Source organism: Crinia signifera, chromosome 8 (assembly GCF_055691185.1).
Source record: "Crinia signifera chromosome 8, ASM5569118v1, whole genome shotgun sequence".
In the NCBI taxonomy this organism is placed as follows: Eukaryota; Metazoa; Chordata; class Amphibia; order Anura; family Myobatrachidae; genus Crinia; species Crinia signifera.
The window spans coordinates 52,269,755-52,295,877 of record NC_139224.1 but is presented as its reverse complement, the minus strand read 5'-3'; the positions used below and the strand labels follow the sequence as shown (position 1 = coordinate 52,295,877).

Below are 26,123 nucleotides of genomic sequence, written 5' to 3'. Positions count from 1 at the left end.
CTACAACTCTATTGATTAAAGCCACGTTAAATATTGAATCACAGCATGTGATGTCACAAACATTAACATACTGTAGCAGAAAAAGGAACGAGATTGTAATGATACCAAAATTATTAGTAAAATGTCTCATTATGATATTATTCCTGTATTTCAAACTTAATATAACAACTGTGCTGGTGAAAATGGGGGAGGTGAACCTACAGTATTACGCAAACAAAAATCATTCATCTGCATATAAACTATATACCTACAGAGTCATATGAATTCCATCACTATCTCAGTGATATATGCTTTCTTACGCCAGTGTGATATATCTACAGAGGCTAGACTAGACAAAGATTTAAATAACAGCACACAACGTAGGAGTATAACAAAAACTCTAAACAATTGAAAAACTCTGGGGGATTGGGGTGTGGGAATGCGAGCCAATACTATTGGAACATGTTACTATTGATAAGATAAAAATTGCAGGCAGAGATATGGGCCTGGTTAATAAAATAAGAAGCCCTATACCCTACAGTTACATGACCACTTAAACATTTATAATATACAAGTTAAAACCCTTCAAAGTTATGGCTTTTGCAATGTACTTTTACTTTGAGCTGTGAAAGTTTTTAGCCCACAAATTCACCACCCACCCCCAGTCCCTATCTGCTCCTATCTATAATATGTGTTTTCACATCTCTCTCTCCATATCCAGCAAGTTTGAAACAGATCAAAATCCCTGCAAAAATCGCTTTCATTTAGAAGTCTGTCGAGTGACCTCTAGTGGTTAGTGGCGGTACTTCACCTCACAGAGGTGAGGAGTAGTTAGCCTGTATATGTATGTATATATATATATATATGTATGTATGTATGTATGTATATATATATATATATATATATATATATATATATATATATATATATATATATATATATATATATACAGGTTGGGTATCCCTTATCCAAAATGCTCGGGACCAGAAGAATTTTGGATAATTGATTATTTCGTATTTCGAAATATTTTTATATTTCAATGATTTATCTTGCGGTATCTTGCATTTATGTTGTAAAAACACATCAAACACATGAAATACACACAAATATATTTTATTTGTGCATAAAACAAGGTTTCAAACATGAAACAAAGTTTGTGTACAATCTCAGATACTGAATTTGAATGCTAAACAATCATTTTCCTGCAGATATTTAGTGCCAGTTATATATCATGTTCTCAGTAGTGCCAGTTACAGATGTCTCAGATTTTACAGATGTATACAGATATTTACCCATTTACGGGGCTGTACCCCTGTTGATATATTCCTAAACAGTGTGAGCAAGACAATAAAACGCATAAGATAACACCTTGCATTATAGAATGTTTATTCTTGGTTAGAAATAAAAAGCAAAGCAATTTTTGGCATTTCAGTAGTGGGTAATAAACATATTGCCCACAAAACATACAATTGCAGACTACTTGTGATATTATATTTACTTCTTTGGCATGTTCAGTAGATATATAAAGAGCATACATATAGTTATTGAGCTGCGCAAAGATTCATAGGATCACATTTTTATTTCAAAGGATCGCTTGATTCTAGCTCTGTGATCTCGTCTCTACATAATGGTTAAAGATATAGATCACCTTCTTGACTTTTTCCCTGTAAAATGTAAAGCTGTTGATCAATATGTCTTATAGAACCATACACTGTATACGTGACTCTTGCTGATCGTGTATTCCCATACCTCCCAAAATTGTGTGGCTGGGTGGCAGGGTAAATTTGAAATTCAGTACTTTGTACACAAAGGGTTTTAAAGGGTTTAGACATTGAAGGGGCATTGAGGTTACATCATGCCATTCTGATGCTACAGGTGGAAGGGATACTAAATATTTAAAATCCAGTTTGGTTGGACATCACTTTAAAAAATAGTTACACTGGATACCATGGGTTTCAGATGATAGATCCATTGTCAATAGGACAACATATATTAGGTCAACAAATACAAAAGACTGACATGGTCAAAAGGCCAACATGTATAAACAGGCAATGCTTAAGTCAACAGGTTCAAGAATCAGCGTAAAAATGACTGACACAAGTTATGGTTGACACAAATGTTTTTGGGTTTTCGGGTTTTCCAACTTTATCTTAATTTACTATCCATGTGGACTATGGCTAGAATTAGTAACCTAGTCTGTCGAGCATACACCTTTCCAATAATTAGGGTCACATACTGTTAAACAAACAGAATTACACCCACAAATAAAACAACATTTTGTGTAGACCATTTCTTTGTCAACATTTCAACCATTTTAACCTTTTGTATCTGTTGACCTTTTGTATTGTATACCCTTTATGTTGACCGTTTGACTCAGCCGGTGAATGATGACTTATTGATTGTGGACTTATTTATTGCTGACCTTCTAATCCACACCCAGATGCTATGTGCTGAACAGAGCACCATCTGTGTATCCCTTTATTGGCCATATCACCCAACTGTTTTTGAAACTAACAATAAAGGATGTTGGAAGCATGTCTACAGTATGTCTTTTGAGAAGCAACTACTGTTATGTTCGGAATGATGGGTGGATAAGGGTGTTCCTATGACTAATTATCATGTGATTAATATGCAGTCATCTATCCTGGTCCCTATCATGCTCATATTGATATAAAAAATAGGTTCAACAGAGTGGATGCAGGGCAAACTTGAGGGTTTTGTAGAGTGTTCCCGCAAGGAAATGGACCAGTTTTTAACAACTCCTAAGATGGGTAAGATAAAATGAGTGGACAATTTCTTACAACCAAGCCAGTGGTTTTCAAATGGCAAATTCCAAAAGTAGAACATTTCTATTTTTTTACAGCTACATTTTAAGCTATTGGTGACCTCCTGCCAAAGGTCCCAATGATGGGACTCATATGGAATGAGTCAGTGACATATTTTGGAATGTAGTGACGGCGTTGGTAAACTGCATACTTCCCAACATTCAGAGACAGGGAGGCGGGACAGCTCGCACGGCGCAGGCCGATTTTTTTTGTGTGGGACGTGGCTACCAAAAAGGGGAAGTGTCCTATACCCGTGAGCTGCTGGCTATGCCCCCAGCCCCTCTGGCTCCAAGAATAGATGCTGCGCGCATGAGCACAGCGTCTATTCAGGTATGACAGGAGGGATTCCCAACTGCCCCCCCGCCGCGGGACACTACCGGCCGCGGGAGGGATGTGGGAACGTCCCAAAAAACCAGGACGTTCCTGCGATAAGTGGGACGGTTGGGAGGTATGCTGTAGGTTTACTGTTTGAGCTACATATATGTTTAGGACTTGTGGTCTTCCAGTCCTAGCACTCCCTTTGTTAATTATGCTTTACAGTTCAATCCATGCAGACTTCAGTTTACAGCTGCCATAAATCTAAATGTTTTAATGACAATCCATTGCTGATCACTGGCTCAGTTAGACATGGAACTTGGTGATGCTAGGTTAACACGTTTGTTGTAAGCAAATGTCATCCTTAGATTCAACAATATAACATGCTTCCTGTGCTGGCAGAAAGCTAGACAAATGTGTCTCCTAAACATGCTGAATATTCAACCTGATTGAAAACAACTATTGCCGGAATGACCTTCTCTGTTTGTTGTTGGAAATAGATGTCAAGACCTCATCACACAAATGGTGTTACTTTGGATTGTCATCATCAACTGTGCAAATATTGCTCTAGTAAAAATATGGACCGGCACATTGTTGTCTACAGTATCCTGGTTTTCGCCATTTTTCAATGTATGAAAGATATTACGTTTATTTCTGTATACAGATGACATAAGAGGTCATTGCAAGAACATTGTGCTAGAAAAAAAATCAATGCTATATCCTACCTAAAGCTAAACACCTAATTTCTTGCCTTGGTGAAAAAGGTCACAAGTTGTGTCTACGATGCCTGATGTTGTTGTTTGTTGGATCGGTCAGATGGAAAACAATTTACTAGCGACGTATAACATACCGGTGCAGCTTTTACAGACACTGTATAAAAGGAAATCTACATTTGCTTACCCTTTTATTGTAGATTTTCAGCAACATTTTCCTGTTACTGGAGTGATCATAACTTGTTGACCTTGGACAAGTAGCCCATGAAATCAATTGTCTATGTTGAACATTCTCCCTCCAAGTGAAAAATTTCCATTAGCCATTATGTAATTACATCTATGTATAGTAGCGCACATAATAGACTTGTATACTGTAAGCTGCATTGCTTCTTGAATTTTTTAGTGTTAACTCTTGTGTGAATGTGTATTCCATACATCACATAACATTTTAAGGGAAGTATGAGACCTTGGAGAGAGATAACGGGAAGAGAGATGAGATACAGATGGAGCGCTTCTAATCTTTGCAGGGGCTGGCAGTCGGATCGCCAGCCCGCGTCAGCCGCCGGAAGGGGATGCGCGCACGAGTCACACGCGCATCCACTTCAACCGGAGCTGCCCCCGCCGCCTCATCGCCGGTATCCAACTCCGACCCCCACCTTCCCGCTCCCCCCCTAATCCTGCTCGTCTCTCTGAACCGGAGACGGGCAGGGTTAACGTCCCAGCCCGCACGGTACCTGGCTCGCACGTGCGTGTGGGACGCTCGCGCATCCCAGTCAGATGGAGCGCCAGCTCGCCAGTGGGGGCATTCTGGCAAGCCCCAGCGAGAGGCACTCCATCTGTACCAACCAATTAGCTCCTTTCATATTGCAACAGCCTGTAAAATACAGAAACTGATTGGTTGGTATATTATCTCTCTCCGTGTTGTTTCTTGAAGGTTGTGGGCCATGAAATATTTAACGTTTTGCCTTTCAAATTTAGCCTTTTATTATACATTGCCAGCAACATCTGGGCAAAGTATAAATATTTCTTACTGACTAATTGAATGGAACATTATTGTTATACTAGAGTGGAATGAGCAATATCACCAGAGTGACAGATAATATAGTTATATTGGGATGCAGTTTGTAATACCAACCGTCGGGATCCCGTCAATCAGAAGAGCGACAGTGGGATCCCAGCGGTTGAGTAAGTATCTGGGTTGGGATTAGGATGCCGGCATGTGGGAGGATAGGTTTAGGCTGCTGGAGAGATAGGTTAGGGTTAGGAATAGGGGTAGGGTATAAATACTTACCTGGAAGGGTCGGGATTCTGGCCATTGGGATCACGATGTAAGTCTTCTGTTGGGATCTCGACTGCTGGTATTGTGTACCCAAACCATTATATCAGTCACATACATTTTTTGTCATAGAACAAACAGTAAAACAGTTCATGCTCTTAAATTGGTACATTTATATAGTAACAGTGTGATATTGTGTATATACATATATATGGTATGAGGTTTACATTTATTTTGGAAATGCCTACATTTCTATTTCGGAACCATCCCCAGAGTCCCATAGATCCCCAGTGATTCCCCTGCTCCCTTGTTCTGATCCCGTTATACCACTGTCTGTATCAATCTCCATTTCCTCAGCTATTGTTGCTGGTTCCCAACACACAAGCCCCTTTGGTTCCAGAATATTGAAGTGGGATTGGTTTTCTTCCATATTGTTATTGTCTCTAGTTGTGCTAAGGTAGGATGGGTCATTTTTTGTTGGCGTTATGTTTTCTTCACTGAGGCCACTTGTACTCTCTGTGTCTTTCGTTGCATCTGAGAAGCTAATACCTTCTAAGATCTCACTCATAAGTGATGGACCAAAGTCCATAACCAAGGAATCCATGGAGTCAGAGGGCCATAGACTGCTAGATAACTCCAAGGGAACAGTGCAGACACTGAAGTCCTCTGCATCTGGTAGTCCACAGCTGGCCCAGCCCTCCTCAGGGTTTTGACAGTTGGTGTCCTCTGAGCAGGATACGCGGGGCATGGTGCAGAATCCAGATTGTAGACCTGAGAAGAGAAACAGTTCCAGTGAGTGTTGTTATGATCAGGAAATAAGCATTAGATTCATACAACAACAGAATATAAAAAGGAAACTCCTAGATAGTAACATACAGTACTATTTATGCATACAGTATATTATCATTTAAATGATTATCTTTTATTTATATGGTGCAAACGAGAGTAGCTACAAACAAGGAAAATTACAATTATACATACAAACAATGCAATATTTTTAAAAAGACACATAGGGGGTTATTCTAGTTCACTCTTTCTGACAAATTCCTTCTTAGATGGACAAATCCATGTGCACTGCAGGGGGGGCAGATGTAAAATGTGCAGAGAGAATTTGATTTGGGTTAGTTATTTTGTTTCTGTGCAGGGTAAATACTGGCTGCTTTATTTTTACACTGCAATATAGATCTCACTTTGAAGTAAAACCCCACCCAAATCTAATTCTCTCTGCACATGTCACATCTGCTCCACCTGCAGTGCACATGGTTTTGTCCATCTAAGAAGGATTTTGTCAGAAAGAGTGAACTAGAATAACCCCCATAGAGACAGAGTCGCTGACTGTGAGAGGGAGAATTGGAAACACTGGTAGAGTGAGGAAAAAGTGGGTGGTGGACCTTGTCTGCGAAAGCTTACACTCTAATAGCCATTCTGTATGGATCAAAAATGTTGGTCTTTCCCTGTAAAATGACCATTTGTTATTGCCACATACTGCATAACTGCATGTTATGTTATGTATAAATCTCCAGTCGCCAGGAGAAGGTCTCAAATAATAAACCCTCCCGGTGATGAAAGGTTATCCGGTTGATTGGCCAACAGTGTCTAGGTCAACAGTCAAGAAGTCAGCCACTTTTGATCGACAGGCAATAGGTCGACACATAGAAAAGTTCGATATTGACTAGGTCAGTCATGGCCAAATTGTGACCTCCAACTGTTGTGACATCCCAGCATGCCTTGCCACAGTTTTTGCATTCCCTAATAGCAAAACTGTGGCCAGACCTGATGGGACCTAGTTTGGACATGCCTGGTCTAGGTCAATATTCACAGAAGGTTGACAGATTAAAAGGTTGACATGTTAATGGTCAACACAAAAATGTTGACATGAGTTTTTCATGATGTTTTTTAAAACCAATTTGTTCTTACTTCTCCCTCCTAGAGAACATGGAGGGGGAATATAATAGTGTGGCTAGCGCAGAGGGGTCAACAGTAGCGCAGAGGAGACATGGTAAATTTATACAGTTTCCATGTATTAGTGTACTGCGTCCCCTTGCATGGCTTGCTGCGTTGCCCTGCTTCGGGCATGGTGCCTAGCTGTACTCTGCACACTATTATGTTTTCCCTCTATGCCCACTGGGATGATAAAGTATGATAAAGTCGGTATAAAAAACAAACATAAAAAACTCACGTCAACCTTTTTCCATGTCGAACTTTTGTTTGTCTCTGCCTTTTGTCCAAGTCGACCTAGACCTTGTCAACCTTTTTCATCGACCTATTGCTTGTTGACCAATATTGGTCAACCTGTTGATTGTCGAACTAGACACTGTCGACCTAATGATCCACACCCGATGATGTTAACCCGGTGTTAAGTAATTATTAATGCCATTATGCTTTACTTCCACTTTCACACCTGGCTGCACAAATGCTCATTCATTCCAATTGTAAAGCGCAATGTAATATAGCATAAGAAACTGTAAATAAATAAATACCCACCAAGCCACCCATATGCAATTCCATACATTTATAGTGGGTATCTCAATTCATCTTGCTATATGTAACAGTAGGTCCAAGTAAGCTAATGGTGTTAGGTGCTGCAAGCAAGTTAATCCTTTCACGGCTTGTCACATACCGTCATCCTATTGGCGGGATGTAATACAGTCTGAGGTCATGAGCGGTGCTGCATGCAGGCCAAACTCTGACTTTTTTTTAAAAAAGTGACAATCATTTACAAGATATAGAAGGGTAGGGTGGTATCCGTGCGCACTATTTTACTCCAGAAATATCTGCAGCCCTCTGTTGCCAAAAATAAAGAGTAACACAGACTCTTAAATAGATGCAGAAAAAAGGGGGGTTCAGGTCAACAGGCTAGGTGCAAATATTCTAAAGTGGATATGTGAATAATCTGGACCCACAGTGGGGAATTTTTACCAGAACAAAGATTTATTACACAGGAAATTCACAATTAAAAGTGCAAATGCAAAAACAGAATGTGCAAAGTGCAAGTGCAGCAGCAATACAATATATACCAGGGGTCTTCAACCCATGGCCCGCGGGCCACGAGTGGCCCGCGGGGCTGATCTCAGTGGCCCCCTGCCCGCCATGCACAGGATTTTTTTTTTTTTAAGTAAAAGAAAATGCTGCCGAGGGAGGCAGTGTAATGGAGTCCCCTTGGGTGCCGCCTACCCGATTTCCATTGGCTGCAGGCAGGGCAGAGGAGTGGATCCAGCACGGCTGAGGGAGGAGGAGGCACGTCTGGTCACGAGCTGGGGAGTTGGGACCCGGCGAAGCTGCGGGAGGAGGAGACGCAGCTGGCGGGAGCAGGGGACCCGGCACTGGAACTGCAGGAGGAGGAGGCACAGCTGGCGGAGGGGACCCGGCGAAACTGCCGAAGGAGGCATGGATGGTGGAAGCAGGTGACCCGTCAAAGCTGCAGGATGAGGAGGTACATCTGGCGGGAGCAGGGGACCTGGCAAAGCTGCAGGCATAACTGGGGGCATTGTGTGTGGGGCATTACTGGGGGCATTGTGTGTGAGGGGCACTGCTGGGGCATTGTGTGTGAGGGGCACTGCTGGGGCATTGTGTGTGAGGGGCACTGCTGGGGCATTGTGTGAGGGGCACTGCTGGGGCATTGTGTGAGGGGCACTGCTGGAGCATTGTGTGAGGGGCACTGCTGGGGCATTGTGTGTGAGGGGCACTGCTGGAGCATTGTGTGAGGGGCACTGCTGGGGCATTGTGTGTGAGGGGCACTGCTGGGGCATTGTGTGTGAGGGGCACTGCTGGGGCATTGTGTGTGAGGGGCACTGCTGGGGCATTGTGTGTGAGGGGCACTGCTGGGGCATTGTGTGAGGGGCACTGCTGGGGCATTAGGTGAGGGGCACTGCTGGGGCATCATATGTATAAGCAGGAGTACTGCTGGCATTATGGTCTGTGGCATAATGGGCATCAGTGTGGGGCATAATGTGCAATGGGCATAATTTTGTGTGGATTAATGTGTAATGGGCATCACGGTGTGGCATAATGTGTAATGGGCATTATGGTGTATGACATAATGTACAACAGGTATTACGGTGTGTGGCATAATGTCTAATGGACACTATGGTGTGATGCACAATGTGTAATGGGAATTACGGATAAACAGTGTAACAGCGTATATTGATTTAAGTAGCCTTTCATTGTTTGGGTTTGATCTGTGAGGCATACTATTTCACTGTGTGGGCCTTCATGTTTATATGTCATTGTGCAGCCTTCAGTCAACTTAAGCGTGTGAGGACAACGACCATTCCTGCGGTAACCAATGTCTGGTCATGCAGGTTGCAAAAGTGGTGTCAGGTAATTGTTTTCCTTCTAGTTCACACTCGTTATAATTAGACCACGCCCCTTATAATTAGGTCACACCCATTTTTGGGAGCGCGCCTACGGCGCGTGCAATTTATTCAATATCAAATTATATATGGGGGGGGGGGGGGCATATATTTTACTGTTTGCACTGGATCCCAAATTGGCTGCTTGGCTGCTGATAACTATTAGGGTGTGTGTGTGGGGTTATGTGCTGAATATGGGTGGCTGTGCCAACTATCTATGAAGGACTGTGCTGACGTTATACGATGTGATTCTATGGGGCTGTCCGAAATTCCGTAGGCGATTTTAGTGGCCCTCGGGCTTCACTGGATTTTTTTAGGTGGCCCACGCTGTCTTAAAGGTTGAAGACCCCTGATATATACAATTCCAAAGTGACAATGCATAAATATTTCAAAGTGCATGTACAATGGACACGACGGGGAAATCTGATGCTTTTATCTCACCATTCCAGGGAGCCCACCGCACCTCCCTGGAATGGTGAGATAAAAGCATCAGATTTCCCCGTCGTGTCCATTGTACATGCACTTTGAAATATTTATGCATTGTCACTTTGGAATTGTATATATTGTATTGCTGCTGCACTTGCACTTTGCACATTCTGTTTTTGCATTTGCACTTTTAATTGTGAATTTCCTGTGTAATAAATCTTTGTTCTGGTAAAAATTCCCCACTGTGGGTCCAGATTATTCACATATCCACTTTAGAATATTTGCGCCTAGCCTGTTGACCTGAACCCCCCTTTTTTATGAATCATTTACAAGAAAAAACAATACCTAGTATTTCATTGCTGCTTTAAATAAAACAACTGATTTTGGGCGACATCTTGCACCTTCGTTGACCTTGCACTGTATTACAGAACATCTCCCGCCAGTGGCGTAACTATAGAGGGTGCAGGGGATGCAACTGCTATGGGGCCCGGCAGCTTGGGGGGGCCCGAGGTCCTAGCAGGCAGTCCCCTGCACCCTCTATAGTATTTTTCCATTCTCAGATTTTTGCCCCCTTCCCCCTACCCGTTAGCAGCTGGGGCTCCTCCCAGCTTGACCTTTCTAACAGCAGAGGGGAGTAGGGACCCGTCGGCGGCCAGTTGGGGACTCGGGAGCAGGGCAGTGTCCCAGCGGTGATGGCTGCGCCTGCTAGATGGGGATCAGGCGTCCCGGCAGCGGCCAGCTGGAGAGAAGGAGACCCGGCTGCGACAGTGAAGCTCCGGCGGCAGCGGCCTTAGCGCGGGGAAGCTGCCACTTTTAAAAGAGGCAGCGGCAGCACTGAAGTCCCGGCGGCAGCGGCCCTTAGGCCGAGAACAGAGGAGGCGGCGGCAGCAGCAGCACTGAGCGGGGGAGGAGAAAAACCAGCGGCAGCGGCCTTGAACTTGGGAGCATGGACCTCTGGAGGTACTGTTGAGGAGATCCAAATTTGTTCACATTTTAGTGTATGTGGAGGAAGTGCAGATAGGGTATATTAGAATGTACAATATGCCTTTCACAGACTGGCTCTCTCCCCCCCCCCCCCCCCCAGCACCCTCCTTTATCTCTCTCTCCCACTGTACATTTTTCCCCCACCTCAGTGCCTCTTCTTTCTTTTCCTCCTCCTCCTCACTCTCTCCTCTTTTTTTTCTCCATCTATGCACCTCAAACCCCCTCCATCTCCTTCCTCTTCCCCCCCATCCTCCTACACCCCTTGCGCTCCCTTACTTACTTTCCTCTCTTTTTCTCGATCATGTGCTCCCCCTCCATTTACCCCACTCTCTATCCTCTGCTCTGTATTTCTCCCTCCTGTGCTCGCCCCACCCCCTTCCACTCTCCATTAAGCTTAAGCTCCCTTTCTCTCCTTTTTTTCTCCATCCTGTGCTTTTTGACACTCACTCTTTCTTCTGCCTCCTAAGGGGCATTATAGTGACAATTGGGGGGAGGGGGGGCCCTTTCCAAATTTTGCTATGGGGCCCTCAGAATTCTAGTTACGCCTCTGTCTCCCGCTTTCTGAAATGTTAAATACAGGTGATACTTAAACCTGTCTATGTATATGTGGAAACTGTTGAAGTAGAGTGAGCTACATGTCAGTGGCTGCTCGTACCTTATTGTAGGAGGGGGGCTGCCGCTGGCCCTGATTCTGGCACCCCCCCTGCTGCCGCTCCTCATCCTGGTCCCCGCTGCAGCATTCACTTTCCCGGCACCTGTACTATGATGACAGGTGACGGGACTGGTGCATTCCTAGTACTGACCTCTGTACTGCGCATGCAGCTAGCTTCCATGGGCTGCTTCCGCAACAGCCCATAGAAGGGTAAACACGGTTCTGGCGCCTGTACATTACAGATCACAGGCACCCGGGACCAGCGCATGAGCAGTATTGACATAGGTATTGCGCATGGGCAGACCCCGAATTTCATGGGCTGCCACTCAGCAGCCCATAGAGAGTCGTCCCGGAGGGAGGGAACACCTCCCAATGGGACTGCCTTGGTGACTGGCAGGGTGGACTTCCAATAGGAAGTCACTGCCAGTCAAATTGAAGCCAGTGCAGTCTCTCAGACTGCGTATGGCTTCACTAAAGTGCAGATTTTACCCGGTGGGGGCTGCAACACTGTAGCCCATAAGTAAAAACCACCACGGGCTACTGTGCATACTACTGTACATGTTGTTTATCCTTCAGGAAGCTTCATTCCCTGTACCAAGATTGCTACTACTGAGAATGTATGAGACTATGTTGAGTTTGTGTTACAGTGTAACAGTGGAAGACTAGAGTATTTGACTTAAATCCAGAGAGACACAGATGTGCCTGCAATAATACCACTGTTCCAGCATCCTTCATCACTACCCAGTAGCGACACTCACAGGCTGGACAGGGACATCACTGGGTACAGTGTTGAAAGGATTTGGAGATACTGTAACATGAAAGTATGGGTTGAAGGAGAGGCAATTGTCAAGACTGACTCCTGAGAGTGGACTTGAGGAACAGGTGAGAGGCTACAATTAGGAACAGAAATAAAGAGGTGGGTTGGAAAGGGAATCTTTGATTGAAGAAATGACTAGATGCTCTTTCTTTGAGATATTGAGTTTGCCAATGTTCTGAGACATCCAGTAACAGATGTAAAAGAGACATTTGCAAATGCTATAGGAGAATGGTTGGTGGAGGACAGATCAGGGAATGCTACATAGAATTGTGTAACATAAACATAAAGATGTTTCTCAATGAGACCCACCAAGTTTCATATGTGCATAGGATGCGTAGTTTCACAACAGCTGGAGGGCTAAGGTTGGACCTGCCTGATCTAGAGTGAACCATTTATCATGTAAATAGGTGTGTTGGCCAAAATAACAATTGTGTATCTGAACATTAACCAGGGATGGTGTAATTTATATAACAACAATTTGTCTGGATGGGAACATTCTGTGCTGTTATTTGACCTAAAATGTATATTTTTGCCCTTTTATGTATGGTGGTACAGGAACAAACTAGGCACAAAGAAAATACATATAACTCAGTGGCGTAACTTGAAATTTTTCGCCCCAAGCCAAAAAAGTCTCTAGCACCCCCCCATTAATGATATGTTTTGTTGCTTATTGCCAAGGGTTACATGCTTGTTGCCAAGGGTTACATGTGGTCACATGCTCATTGCCAGGGGTTACATGCTTATTGCAATACTCAGGGCATGGAGGGGGCAGTATATGTGCGCTTCCAGCTGTCCCCCCCCCCCCCCTCCCCCCCCCACCACAAGGTAGCAATCCCAGTGATTAAGGCTATACACAGCACCTTTAACCAAAGGAGCACTACTTTGTGGCATGAGTCTCATGACGCACGCTGCTGGGCCCGGCGCCCACACAGACCCCGATGCCACTCACTCCCCCAAGTGACAGCAGAGGCTGCCTTACAGTAGTTACACCACTGATATAACTAGATAGTGAGATGTAAGCTTACAGTAATTGAAAAAAAGCACTAACAGCACATTTCCGCAATGGATGCAGAACACATCATTGCTGTGATTTGGGATGCAGCACTCATGTGTAGATATGCTAATGCAGTAGGAAGTGTACGTAGGGAATAAATGCTGCCTGCCACCATCTGAGATCCGATTGCTGCGTGTGAAGATTTAGCATCGCATCACCATTAGTCACATTGTTGGTAGCATTGATCATCTGGTAAGACCACCTGAACTGCTCACATAGGGCCAGGAAATCTACATTGAAGTAGGCAGACCATCGGAGGAGTGTGCAACCGTCGGGCTCTTACATCTTAAAATTGAATACCACAGAATTTAAAGTCCAGAGAGCTAGGAAAACAGCAGTCATTTCATTGTGCTCTGTGGTGGAGCAGAATTTTGAACAACGATATGAGGAATTCTGTGCTTAATAATTAAATATTAATTTTAAAAGATGCTGGCTTATTAAAAAAACAACTAATGGTTCTAAATATCAATGTGAAAATACATTCTACAACCAGAGGGAGCAGCTATGCAAATATTACACTTACATCTTTACCCTATAAGTATACTAGGGCCTATACAATTTACAGTCTAAGGGGTCCATTTATTATATAATATGTGCAGCTAATTCACCAAAAACACCTGTTTCTGGGGGTTAGCTGCAAATATTAAGTACCTCCAGAATGTATCATGGAAGGAGAGCAGCAGGAATTGTAGATCCTGCTGCATTCCTTCCTGCTTTGCCTGCAGCCGCTTCCCCCATAGGTTTCAATGGGGGATGCAATGTTGCCCGAATAAATTTATCACATGCAACTCCTCGGGAAGTTGCAGGTAGAAGGAGCTGGGAGCCGGACGGGGTGTGGTGGTCGGGGGGGGGGGGGGTTCATGGAGAGCTGGGCAGGGGGAGCCATGAGCCAGGAGGCTAGCTGCAAACCCCCCCCCCCCCCCCCCATACTAATGAATAGGAAGAGTACAAACCCGGGAGTACTGTATACAGGTAATGCTTTGGCTCCCTTGACAGCTGCTCCTAGGCATGCCCAGGTATCATGGCATACAACACTGGTGAATCACATGCTGCCCTCTAAAATTGCAAAAACCCTGAATCATTAATATATATATTCCATGGAGGTTTCAGTACCATACATTTTCCATTAATAGTCAGGCTACAATGAGAACCACTGGGGTCTGGGGCCAAGATCGGCTTGGCCATATGACATGGATGTGTGTGTGGGTTACGGCTGTGCATATTTGGTAGGCTTATTCTACAATGCTTTCTAACCACTCATATCTACTCTTGACACCCCTATGTACAGTGCAGCATATCCCGGTGTGTTGACATATTGTACATACAGTAGCTAGCATATCATATTGATAATTATATTGGTAGACCGTGTTGCACAGGGATGTTAAGGGCCCACCGTTGGAATGTAGGCAGCGAGTCCAGTGCTTGATGTCATGACGCAACGTGACATCATGATGCAATGTGATGCCCAACCCACATGGCTCCTCTTGGAACGGAGCTGAATTCAGCCTGCAGTCGCCACTGCTGCCGAGATAGTCAATAGCTAATGACTCCCGGTGGCAAAAACAAAGTAATTTTGCCGCTGCCAGGTCCATCAGTAGCGGATGACTGCCCGGCCACATTAACTTAGTAAAAGTTGCCATCAGACCCCGTCCCCTAAAAAAGGGGTGGGGACATAAATCACTCGGGCTCACCGGTGAATCCCCCGGTTCACCAGCGGGCCAGTCCAGGCCTGTTGGTAGAAGCCCCCATAAGTTAGTTGCCTAGGGGTTTCCACAATCCTTTCTCTGGCACTGAATGTTCATACTCTCTCTTAATAAAGCAGTTAAAAACAACAAGTTGATGACATATAGCACAGACAGACATTACACTTATGCTGCACAGATACATTGAGGCACTTAAGGACCAATATCCAAGAAGCACTGTTTCCTAATTAAATGATAGGCTGCATTCCACAATCAGATTAAAATGTTCTGTTCTTTAAGGTAAAAAAATATATGATAAAATGACAATATCATCTAGTACATTGTAAATAGCACAAGGTTCCTCTGGCTTTCATGAGGAACGAAGGTCAAACGTTAAGTTTTTCAAAAATAAACTACACTTGAGTTCCATTATCCCTTAGAATGTCAACTTACCATAAGAGCTCTTAGTCTCAGTGATGCAATTCCAGGCTTCTTCTGTGTTCCCATCTCTGTCGTCATCCCAGTTCTGTTTATTGAGAAGCGGCAGAGACATAGCATTCTTAATGATGGGAGAAACTGGCGGAGGTGGTGATAAGGGATGTCCTGATGATTGGCGTTCAGGGGACATAAATCGAGCTTGGCGTAGTTTTTTGGTGACGTAGTTCCAACGGTTGTGCCTTTGTTTCTCATGGCTTTTGGTAAGAAAGGACGTGTCCCCAAAGACTTCTCCTTTCCTACCTACATGCATTGTGTGTCGGAAGTCCCCCAGAGGGGGGCTGATCATATCAGGTGTTAGTACCACCCGTTCTCGCCTGGATCGGAAAACCAGGTTTTTTATAACCGGGAGGCTGCTCAGACTCATCGTTTCAATTTAATAATACTGTGGTTGACCAAGAAACAGATGCAATGTACATCTACACCATTGTCTTCCATAAAGTCCTACATCCTTGTTATACGATCCTTGCCAAGGCACTCCTGGAGATGTATAGATCCTTCAGGCAATGAGGAACTATAAACCATCAAATCCAGAATCTTGCGGTCATTGTTCACAACAGGATTTAAGAGATTTTAGAACAGTTCTGGAACAGAGGAAAGCCCTAAAAAATAAAAATAAATTATAAATACATTGCAGTAGAACAATAAATTATACTTCGCACTGAGTATATTGTTATTGTCTCTAACATTATTAAACTCTAAAAACATTAAACACTCCAGAAATGCAAAAGATTATTATAATTATGTTTCCAATGAACATACAGTATTAGACATCCATTATTTGTTTTCAGATACAAAATACTGCTAATTGGTCCCCTTACACCCATATACTGGCCTGTGATTTTCGTAAAAGTTAAGCATGTAACAAACTACTGTCAAAAACCATGTCCTTATTTCATTTGTAACATTTTATTCTAATCTAATGGTTATTTACTATTCTTTTGCTTAGGTAACATTTTCATAAAACCATATAAATAAGTCAGACATTTTTTTAATTGCCTAGTTTACTCTAGACAGAAAAAGCTAAATAGTAATTGGTTGTATGCTTTAGTGCAAATCTGCATCTAATTGCAAGAATAACAAATAGCTGTGACAGTTCCTGGCTTGTTTTATACTGTATGTATCTTTATTGGACATGCCCGGAAAATTATTTTCACAAATTAAAAATGTAAGAATTTGTGGGATCTATAATTTGAAGACAGACAAATAATGAATGTTACACAAGAACTGGACAAATGTTGAGACTGAATTAAATCCTAGTTTATAAATTGAAATTAAGCAGATTAGGACAATAGAATTATTTAGTCAATTTGTGTTCCTGTTGATAGATCTCCCGCTAAAACAACTAATCATGCTAATTAGTAATAATCTGAGTCTTCATTATTGGAAGATAGTCATTTTGATTTACAAACCTCTATAGGAACATTTAAGACTTCGTTGGTAGAACCAGGACCCGGGGATATGTAGAATTAATGAATCGTTAGGCAGTCAGTATGTCGAGAATCATGATGTTATTACCAGAATGCCATCAGTTAAGAAGATATTGACATGGATAAACAATGTCAATATCTGGGAAATGTTGACATCTGGATAATGTTGACATAAGCAATAGGCGTAGAAGTTAGGGTTAGGTATTTTTTTGTAATTAATTGATGATTTTACGACCAAGTTGATATTTCATCAGTGTCGACATTCTGAACATGTAAATATGTTGACATTCTCGTGTTGACATTGGGAGTGAATCAGGTTAGTTTTCAAAAGCAAACTTCTTTCATGGACAAAACCATGTACAATTTAGATGGGGCAGATGTATCATGTACAGAGAGAGTTAGATTTGGGTGAGTTATTTTGTTTCTGTGCAGAGTAAATACTGGCTGCTTTATTTTTACACTGACATTTAGATTTCAGTTTGAACACTCCCCACCCAAATGTAACTCTCTCTGCACATGTTACATCTGCCCCATCTGCATAATGGTTTTGAACATTAAAGAAGGAGTTTGCTTTGCAAAACAACCTGAATTACTTTAATTTGGTACTGTTGGCCAAATTCAGTATATCAAGCCCGGCTACACACGACAGTAACTTTGAAGGCTCAACATAGCTGTGCTCACCAAATATGTCGCACTCGCAGTACAACGAAAGTCAGTCGCAAAAATGGCTGTTGTGCATTGACCATGACAAATATGTGCAGTCAACAAATAAACACATTAATGAGGTTTAATGTGATCTGGCAATTCTTCACAGGCTGAAATGCCTGAGTCTGTGTGTGTGTGGCCTTGTCAGTTATTTGCCAATTAGAATTCTGGACATTGATATGCATGATGTATTCAGGATTCAGTAAAACATGGATTTGGTGCATCCTTACAGCATATACACATGGGGCCTAATCACAGAACAAATTTGGTCTCTATATGGGCAAAACCATGTGCACTGCAGAGTGGGGCAAATGTAACACGTGCAGAGAGAGTTAAGCCCTGTACACACACATCGATTTTCTTTTGATTCAATGTTAGATTCGATTTATTTTCTATTAGATCTTTCCATTTGATTTGGCATTAGTTCTGTACTTTTGCATTAGATATCAAATTCGATATACATTCATGGTACATTGTACACATTCAATTTACTAGATCAAATTCGATATTTCCTTAGCTGCACAGTAGATTTTTCTGTTCGATTTTGTGAAAACGGGAGCGCGCATCCAATCGAATGTAGATCGAAAGTGACACAAAAACCATTCAATTTCGTTTAGGATTCGATTCGATTTTGCAAAATCGAATCGAAAATTGGGAAACATCGATGCATGTGTACAGGGCTTTAGATTTGGGTGGGGTGTGTTCAAACTGAAATCTAACTTGCAGTGTAAAAATAAAGCAGCCAGTATTTACCCTGCACAGAAACAAAATAACTCACCCAAATCTAACTCTCTCTGCACAAGTTACATCAGGCCCACCTGTAGTGCACATGGTTTTATCCATTTTGAGAACAAATCTGTCCTGCGATCAGTTCTGAATTATGCCTGGTACACACCAGAACAATCCTGATTGTTAGCAGATCGTGTGATGGTCGCACGATCTGCTAACAATCCGCTAACGATCCGCATCTGAGCCGATCCGAATCTGATCTGAGTCTGTATCCAGTTGAATGGATCTTTTACAGATCCTACCTGCAGCAGGTAGGATCTGTAAAACTACCAAACGACAGCAGTCCCCGGATTGGAATCGGATCGGAATCGGATCTAAACATGCAAAAACATGCCCAATCTACATACAATCTACATCCAATCAATCGGAATTGGATCCAGATTGATGGGATTGAGCCCTATTCGTTCTGGTGTGTACCCTACATTAGACTCATAGTGTATATCACAAGATATTTCCATAATATATTACAACACCCATAATATATGCTTTCCTATGATTACCATATATGCATACAGAATTCTTAAAAGCCAATGTTTTAGTTGATAAAGGTTTCTATATTACTTTTTACCAGCCAATGATATCCAGCTGAAATATGTCTGCTTTGGGAAAGTGGCCCATTGCTGGTCAAAGACATAGACAAAGCTGGCATTATAGTGCGTTCCTAAAATATCTTGTGACAAACAAGCATGACATTCCATTGAGTATAGGAAAGAGCAGTGCAGAAAACGAAAACAACTGTGTAATGAATACAGTGAAGGGGTTGGATACTTTAAGACAATTGTTCCCCTTTGGTAGATTCCTATATGTGAAGAAATTTAGGGTCAGTCCTTCTCTTGGGATCTCAACCAGTGGTGGTTTTTACCTATGGGCTGCAGGTCAAATCTGCCACTAGGTCTGAATAAAAGAAGCCAGATGCAGTCAGCAAGATCGCTCAGCACACAGCGTTGTGTCAGCGCTGTGCACTGAGCAATCTGTCAGGGCCATTGTCCTCCAGTAAGTGATAGAGACACGCAGGGCCACACATTGCTAACACTATGGCCCCATACACACGTAGTGTGCCCCGTGTGTAGGCCCTAACCTCACATCACAGCTTGTGTGTGTTCTCTTATCAGGCCTTGTGTAAACACACTTATCATATGCAAGTCTACATCAGCTGCTGTTCAGAACCATGACCTGTGTCACTGCATAAGTTGGGTTATCAAATGAATCATATACTGTATACAGCATACCGTGCTCCACAGACGTTTAAACAATGCATTAAGTGTTCATTGGAATTTTGTATTCACCAAGAGCTACATTCTCTGAGAATTCCCATGCCGTACTAGATATCGACTGTACGGTATACTATTCAATGTATTTTATAGAGTACACTCTTTGCCCTGCAAATGCATAATACCTTACATACTGTATGTACAAAACACTTTAATTTAATGGAGACATTCAAATGAAGTGATTAACCAGAGATCTTATACCAGTCTGTAGATGGAGCTCATTCCATTTTAAGGTTATACAGTATGTAATTGTAACATTTTTAACTCCTCATACGCCGGGTTGCTAACTCTACTGCCTGGGTTTTCTCTTTCTCTACTCCCTCATTGGTCTGCTGCCGCACCCACCTCTCTGATCTTTTCTCTACCCCAAATCCCCTATGTCTATTTGTCCCTGTCTTCACAATGGCATCAATTTAAGGTCTGTATGGATTAGGGATCATAGAACAGAAGTATCAGCTCCATCAGTCAGTCACTGGGTGTGCCAGCTGTGATTGGCCATACTATTTACATGCAAGAAGCACTAGTATGAGTGGCTTTTCGAAATAAAAACATGCAGAAATATCTTAAAGTACATGAGGCCTGATTCAGGTTGCGATTACTCCTAAAACTACAACACCCAGTACCGGGATGCAACACAAAGATGCCATCAGCGTGCCATATCTGTATAGCTGGTGGGTGTTGGACGGGTATTCGTGAGCATCTCATACGCTCTCGCATTCCACTGCCGAGAATGGGCCACGCGAGTGTCTTGCGTGCTCATGCCCCATTTTGGCAGAAGGCGCAGGACGGTGCATGATGGCAGTCACATCGGGAGCCGCTCTGATGAGAGCTGCTTCATCTGTACATCAGGTCCCTCCCAGGGATGCGATTGCAAAACTTGCAATCACTATTGTGCAAGCGCTTCGCTATACAATGCCGCATTGCCACCCTGTTGCCACCCGCTGTTAAATGCGCAAGCAGTTCAAGGCGTCGTGCACGCATTTTTCAGTGATCTGCATTCTATCTTGAGTAAGGGTCAGATGTATCAAGCTTCAAAAAGTGATACAATGGAGAGTGATAAACTGTCATGTTACAGGCAGGGTTTAAAAAATGATAGGTAGGAGCTGATTGGCTGGTGGTTTATAGCTCTCCATTTTGTCACATTTTGAAGCTTGGCCCTATTTCCCATGGTTGAGATAGTGAGTCGTCTATATTTTGTGGCCTAAGTCTGTTGCAGGAAGGACATTGGAAGCCAATAGTTAGCAACCATTTATGTTGGCTATACAATGAAAGTACTTTTCCCTTCAAATTGTGGGTATTCAATGGCTTTTAGCCATTGGGTGCAGATTTTTCATGCCCATCAGATAGATGGCAGCTGTGGACACCCGAAAGTGTTGTCCACATGTCAGTTGATGTGCTCAATATTTTCATGAATGTGCACAGTAAAACCATTGGTGATTATCCCATGGTTGCAATTCAATGATTATACCATGGTTGCAATGCGATAACATCATTGGAACTGATGTGAGTAGCCAATTAACCTACAAGTATATTTTTGGATTGTGGGAGGAAACCGGAGTACCCAGAGGAAACCCCACGCAAGTACAGGGAGAATATGCCAACTCCACACAGTTAGGGCCATGGTAGTTATCGAACCCATGACCTCAGTACTGTGTGGCTGTAACGGCCCATCCGCCAAGTAGTAGCCGGATCTATCCAATGAAAAGGATTTGCTGACGGGCCGTGTCTGTCCCGTCCTAACATGCCAGTATGTATAGAAAGAGATGAGGGCCTTTCACACACAAACTTTTTTTTGGTGTGCTATTTTAGCTTCAACCCCTAACCTGACATCATCAGTAATCCACAGCCCCAAATTTATGCACCTCCGACTAGTGGATCATATTAAAGGCACAACTGTCAGGAAAAACTGATCAAAACCAGAGTGTGTGTCAGCCTGATGGATATGCCAATTTCCCAGTACAAAACTCACTACTATGACATTTAGTGAACGCTGCTAGGGCCACATCCGTTCTACTGTCTACAATTGTTCTACTGTCTTAGCCTCTACCACCTCTATGGGAGGCTATTCCACTTATCCACTACCCGTTCTGTGAAGTAATTTTTTCTAACATTTCCCCTGAACCTACCTTCCTCCAGTTTCAGTGCATGTCCTCGTGTTCTATTACTTCTTTTCTTTTGAAGAAAATTTCCCTCCTGTACTATGTTAAAACCCTTGATATATTTGAAGATTTCTATCATGTCCCTCCTTTCCCTTCTCTGCTCCAAACTATACATGTTAAGATCTTTTAGTCTTTCCAGGTAAGTTTTGTGATGTAGGCCATGCACCATTTTAGTTGCCCTTCTATGTACTGTCTTTATATTTATATATGTAATGTATTTATATCCTTCTGAAGATATGGTCTCCCAAACTGGACACAGTATTCCAGATGAGGCCGTACCAATGACCTATAAAGTGGCATTATTACTTCTTTTTTTCTGCTACTGATTCCTCTACCTAAGCAAGCAAGCATCTGACTAGCCTTCCTCATTGCTTTCCTGCCTTTAAGTCACTTGAAATAGTCACTTGAAATTGTTTCCTCCTCAGTAGTTTCCATTATAGTACCCTTGATACTATATTGAGCTTTTGGGTTTTGGGTCACAAGTGCATAATTTAGCATTTTTTAGCATTAAACTGTAGTTACCATGCTCTTGACCAATTCTCAAGTTTACTTAGATCATCAGTCATTTGATTTACCCCTCCTGGTGTGTCTACTCTGTTGCATATATTTGTGTCATCTGCAAAAAGGCATACTTTCCCTTCAATACCATTTGCAATGTCACTAACAAAGATATTAAAAAGTACTGGTCCAAGTACAGTCCCCTGGGGTACTCCACTGGTAACACGTCTCTTCATAGAATGCACTCCATTTACTACAACTGTCTGTTTCCTATCCTGCAACCAGGGTCTTATCCATTTAATTGTTTTATAATCCAATCCCACACTTTCAAGTTTATTTAGCAGCCTGCGATGTGGGACAGTGTCAAATGCCTTACTAAAGTCTAGATATGCCACATCTACAGCCCCCCTTCATCTATTATTTTGGTCACGGAGTCAAAAAAGTCAATAAGATTTGTTTGGCATGATCTCTCTGCAGTAAAACCATGCTGTTTTGGTTCCTCTAAGTTGTTTAATTTAAGATATTCCACTATTCTTTCTTTTAATAGTGTTTCCATTAATTTCCCTACTACTGATGCAAGAAAGAGACTGCCCAAAGGCGGTCAGAGGGCGCTGTTAGTGGGGTGTGTGTCAAGTGCAGCTGCTACTTAAAGGGACTGAGTAGGTCCCCAAAAAGTAAATATTGGGAAAAAGAGAGATAAAGTAGCGCTTGCAAATGAGGAATATCAATATAAAAATTTATTACACATATATAAAAAAAACAATATAATGACAAAATGAACAATAAAATATATGGTAAAAGCTCAAGGCCCTCAGTGAACGCCACTGTATAAGAAATGTTAATAGGATCCGTCCTATTTGTGCCGTAGGGTGATGAAGTCCCAATTTGGACCAATAAAGTTCTTTTTGAACTGATAAGGTATTTAAAAGATTTCCACTTGGTTCAAATTAGCGTATTTAGAAGATGGATATATTTACCACTACTTGTCCCTTGGGAGTCTTGTGGCCATTTAGGACTGCTGAACAAGCTGTGATCTCCGTGTAGGGTAATGGGTGGAATCTTCTTAGCTTTGTAATGGCATGTAGAGAGCCAGGTGGAAGGTCTCGGAAGATGATTTTCTCCAAGAGGGAAAATGATGGTAAACGGCTGGTTGGATCCAAAGATGACGCAATGTGGCAATGACAGTGAGGAGCCTATGTGAGCAAGCAGCTTCCAACGCGTTTCACTGCCTCTAAGGGCAGCTTTGTCAAGGATATGCTGCTATCAGTCCTTTAGGGGTATTTATACCTGTGTTTGATAATCAAACTTGCACCAAGTTTGATTATCAAACACAGGTATAAATACCCCATAAAGGACTGATAGCAGCATATCCTTGACAAAGCTGCCCTTAGAGGCAGTGAAACGCGTTGGAAGCTGCTTGCTCACATAGGCTCCTCACTGTCATTGCCACATTGCGTCATCTTTGGATCCAACCAGCCATTTACCATCATTTTCCCTCTTGGAGAAAATCATCTTCCGAGACCTTCCACCTGGCTCTCTACATTACCCTACACGGAGATCACAGCTCGTTCAGCAGTCCTAAATGGACACAAGACTCCCAAGGGACAAGTAGTGGTAAATATATCCATCTTCTAAATACGCTAATTTGAACCAAGTGGAAATCTTTAAAATACCTTATCAGTTCAAAAAGAACTTTATTGGTCCAAATTGGGACTTCATCACCCTACGGCACAAATAGGACGGATCCTATTAACATTTCTTATACAGTGGCGTTCACTGAGGGCCTTGAGCTTTTACCATATATTTTATTGTTCATTTTGTCATTATATTGTTTTTTTTATATATGTGTAATACATTTTTATATTGATATTCCTCATTTGCAAGCGCTACTTTATCTATCTTTTTCCCTACTACTGATGTAAGGCTCACTGGTCTGTAGTTACTTGCTTCTTCTTTGCTTCCGCTTTTGTGCAGTGGAACTACATTTGCTCTTTTCCAGTCCTCTGGAACTGCACCTGTATCTAGTGACTGGTTGAATAAATATGTTAATAGCGCTACCAGCACATCTTTTAGTTCTTTTAGTATCCTTGGCCCCATTGATTTATCCACATTCATTCTTGAAAGTTCTGTTAGGACTTTCTCCTTAGTAAATGTACTTCCATCTACCTTATTTTTATAGTAAGTTGTACATTTATTTATATAGCGCACTATCTCCATGAATGTCCTTGCAACTTAACTGTGGTCCCTTCCCTTCTCCTTCTATAGTGAACACGGAGCAAAAATAATTATTTAGATGATCTGCAATTGCCTTGTCTCCCTCCACCAAATTCTCAGTGTCTATCCGAAGTCTAATTATTCCTCCATTTGATTTTCTCCTTTCACTTATATACTTAAAAAAAGTTTTGCTTTCTTTATCCACTGACTGAGCCATTTTCTCCTCAGCTTGCGCCTTGGCACGCCTGATCACTTTCTTAGCCTCCTTGCGTCTGGCAAGATACACTTCTATTGTTGTTATTTTTTTGAGTCTGCATGTACTGTATGTCCTAAAGGCCATCTTTTTTGCTTTTTCACTCGTTGATACCTCTTTTGTAAACCACACTGGCTTCCTTTTCCTGGTGTTTTTCTTAACCCTTTTGATACAAAGGTTTGTTGCCTTTAGTATTGCACTTTTTAATTTTCTCCACCTCTCCTACACTCCTTTCAAGTTCATACAATCCGCTAATGAGTCGCTTAAACATCTCCCCATTTTTGCAAAGTCAGCCTTCCTAAAATCCAACACCTTAGTTTTTGTGGGACTGGAGTTGGACCCTGCCTTGATACTAAACCATACTGCTGGATGATCACTGGATTCTAGGTTCTCACCCACATATATGTCTGACATCCTGTCACCATTTGTGAGTATTAAATCTAATATTGAGTCTTTGCGAGTAGGCTCCCTCACCAATTGTTTGAGAGATGTTCCCTGTAGGGAATTAATTGCAAAAGATTCACATCAATTTCACATCAGGTAGATAAAAGTCTCCCATGATTATGACCTCTCCTTTTAAAGCCATTTTAGTGACATTAAGCAATAGGCTCCTGTCCAAATCCTGCCCCTGGTGGCCTATAGATTACCCCAGTGCGAAAATGGCTCGCCTTCAAAGAATCCTCCCTCTACTACACATACACATACATGCAGAGCCAGATTAAGGTCTAAATGGGCCTGGAGCTGAAAATGATCAAGGGCCTATTATGCACAATAATAGGGGTTGTGGCCAGCACCTAATAATGTGGGGGGCGTGACCAGTGTTCTGGTTGGGTGGTCTGCTCATGGGTGTGTCTCTATTTTTGTAAATACTTTCAACTAATTATATATGCCTGGAAAAAGCAGGGGGCTGACATAGGAAAAATGCAGGGAGATATCCAAAGGTGAACCCGCAGGATGCCGATGTCCTAAGATACTTGCGGGGTGAGGCGGCACTCCAGTCAGAATAAAATAGTGTGCCAAGCGTAGCAAGGCACCATGCCCTCTGCTTGGCGAGTGCAGCAAACCCGAAAGGGGGAGCGATCCACAGCCCCCCCTTGTCGGCATTGCGGCGGTCGGGAGACCGGCGTCGGTATTTCGACCGCCAGCATATCATACCGGACCCCATATATCCCTTAGACAAATCATGCAACACAATAGTAACCCCTTTATACTGTACACACCCCTTTATACTCTT

The 26,123-nt window shown here is 42.6% G+C and overlaps 1 protein-coding gene across 1 annotated transcript in view; it reads right to left on the bottom strand.

Annotated features, from left to right (window-relative positions):
* Positions 1–1,348: 1,348 nt before the first annotated feature.
* The window catches only part of CDC42EP1 (CDC42 effector protein 1), a 35,775-nt gene continuing 11,000 nt past the window's right edge, over positions 1,349–26,123 (bottom strand). The window contains exons 2-3 of the mRNA XM_083156367.1: positions 15,529–16,172; positions 1,349–5,879 (exon numbers count right to left, since the gene is read on the bottom strand). Of these exons, the coding sequence (XP_083012493.1) occupies positions 5,353–5,879; positions 15,529–15,937 (936 nt within the window). The 5' untranslated portion in view covers positions 15,938–16,172 and the 3' untranslated portion in view covers positions 1,349–5,352. The remainder of the gene's footprint in view (positions 5,880–15,528; positions 16,173–26,123) is intronic.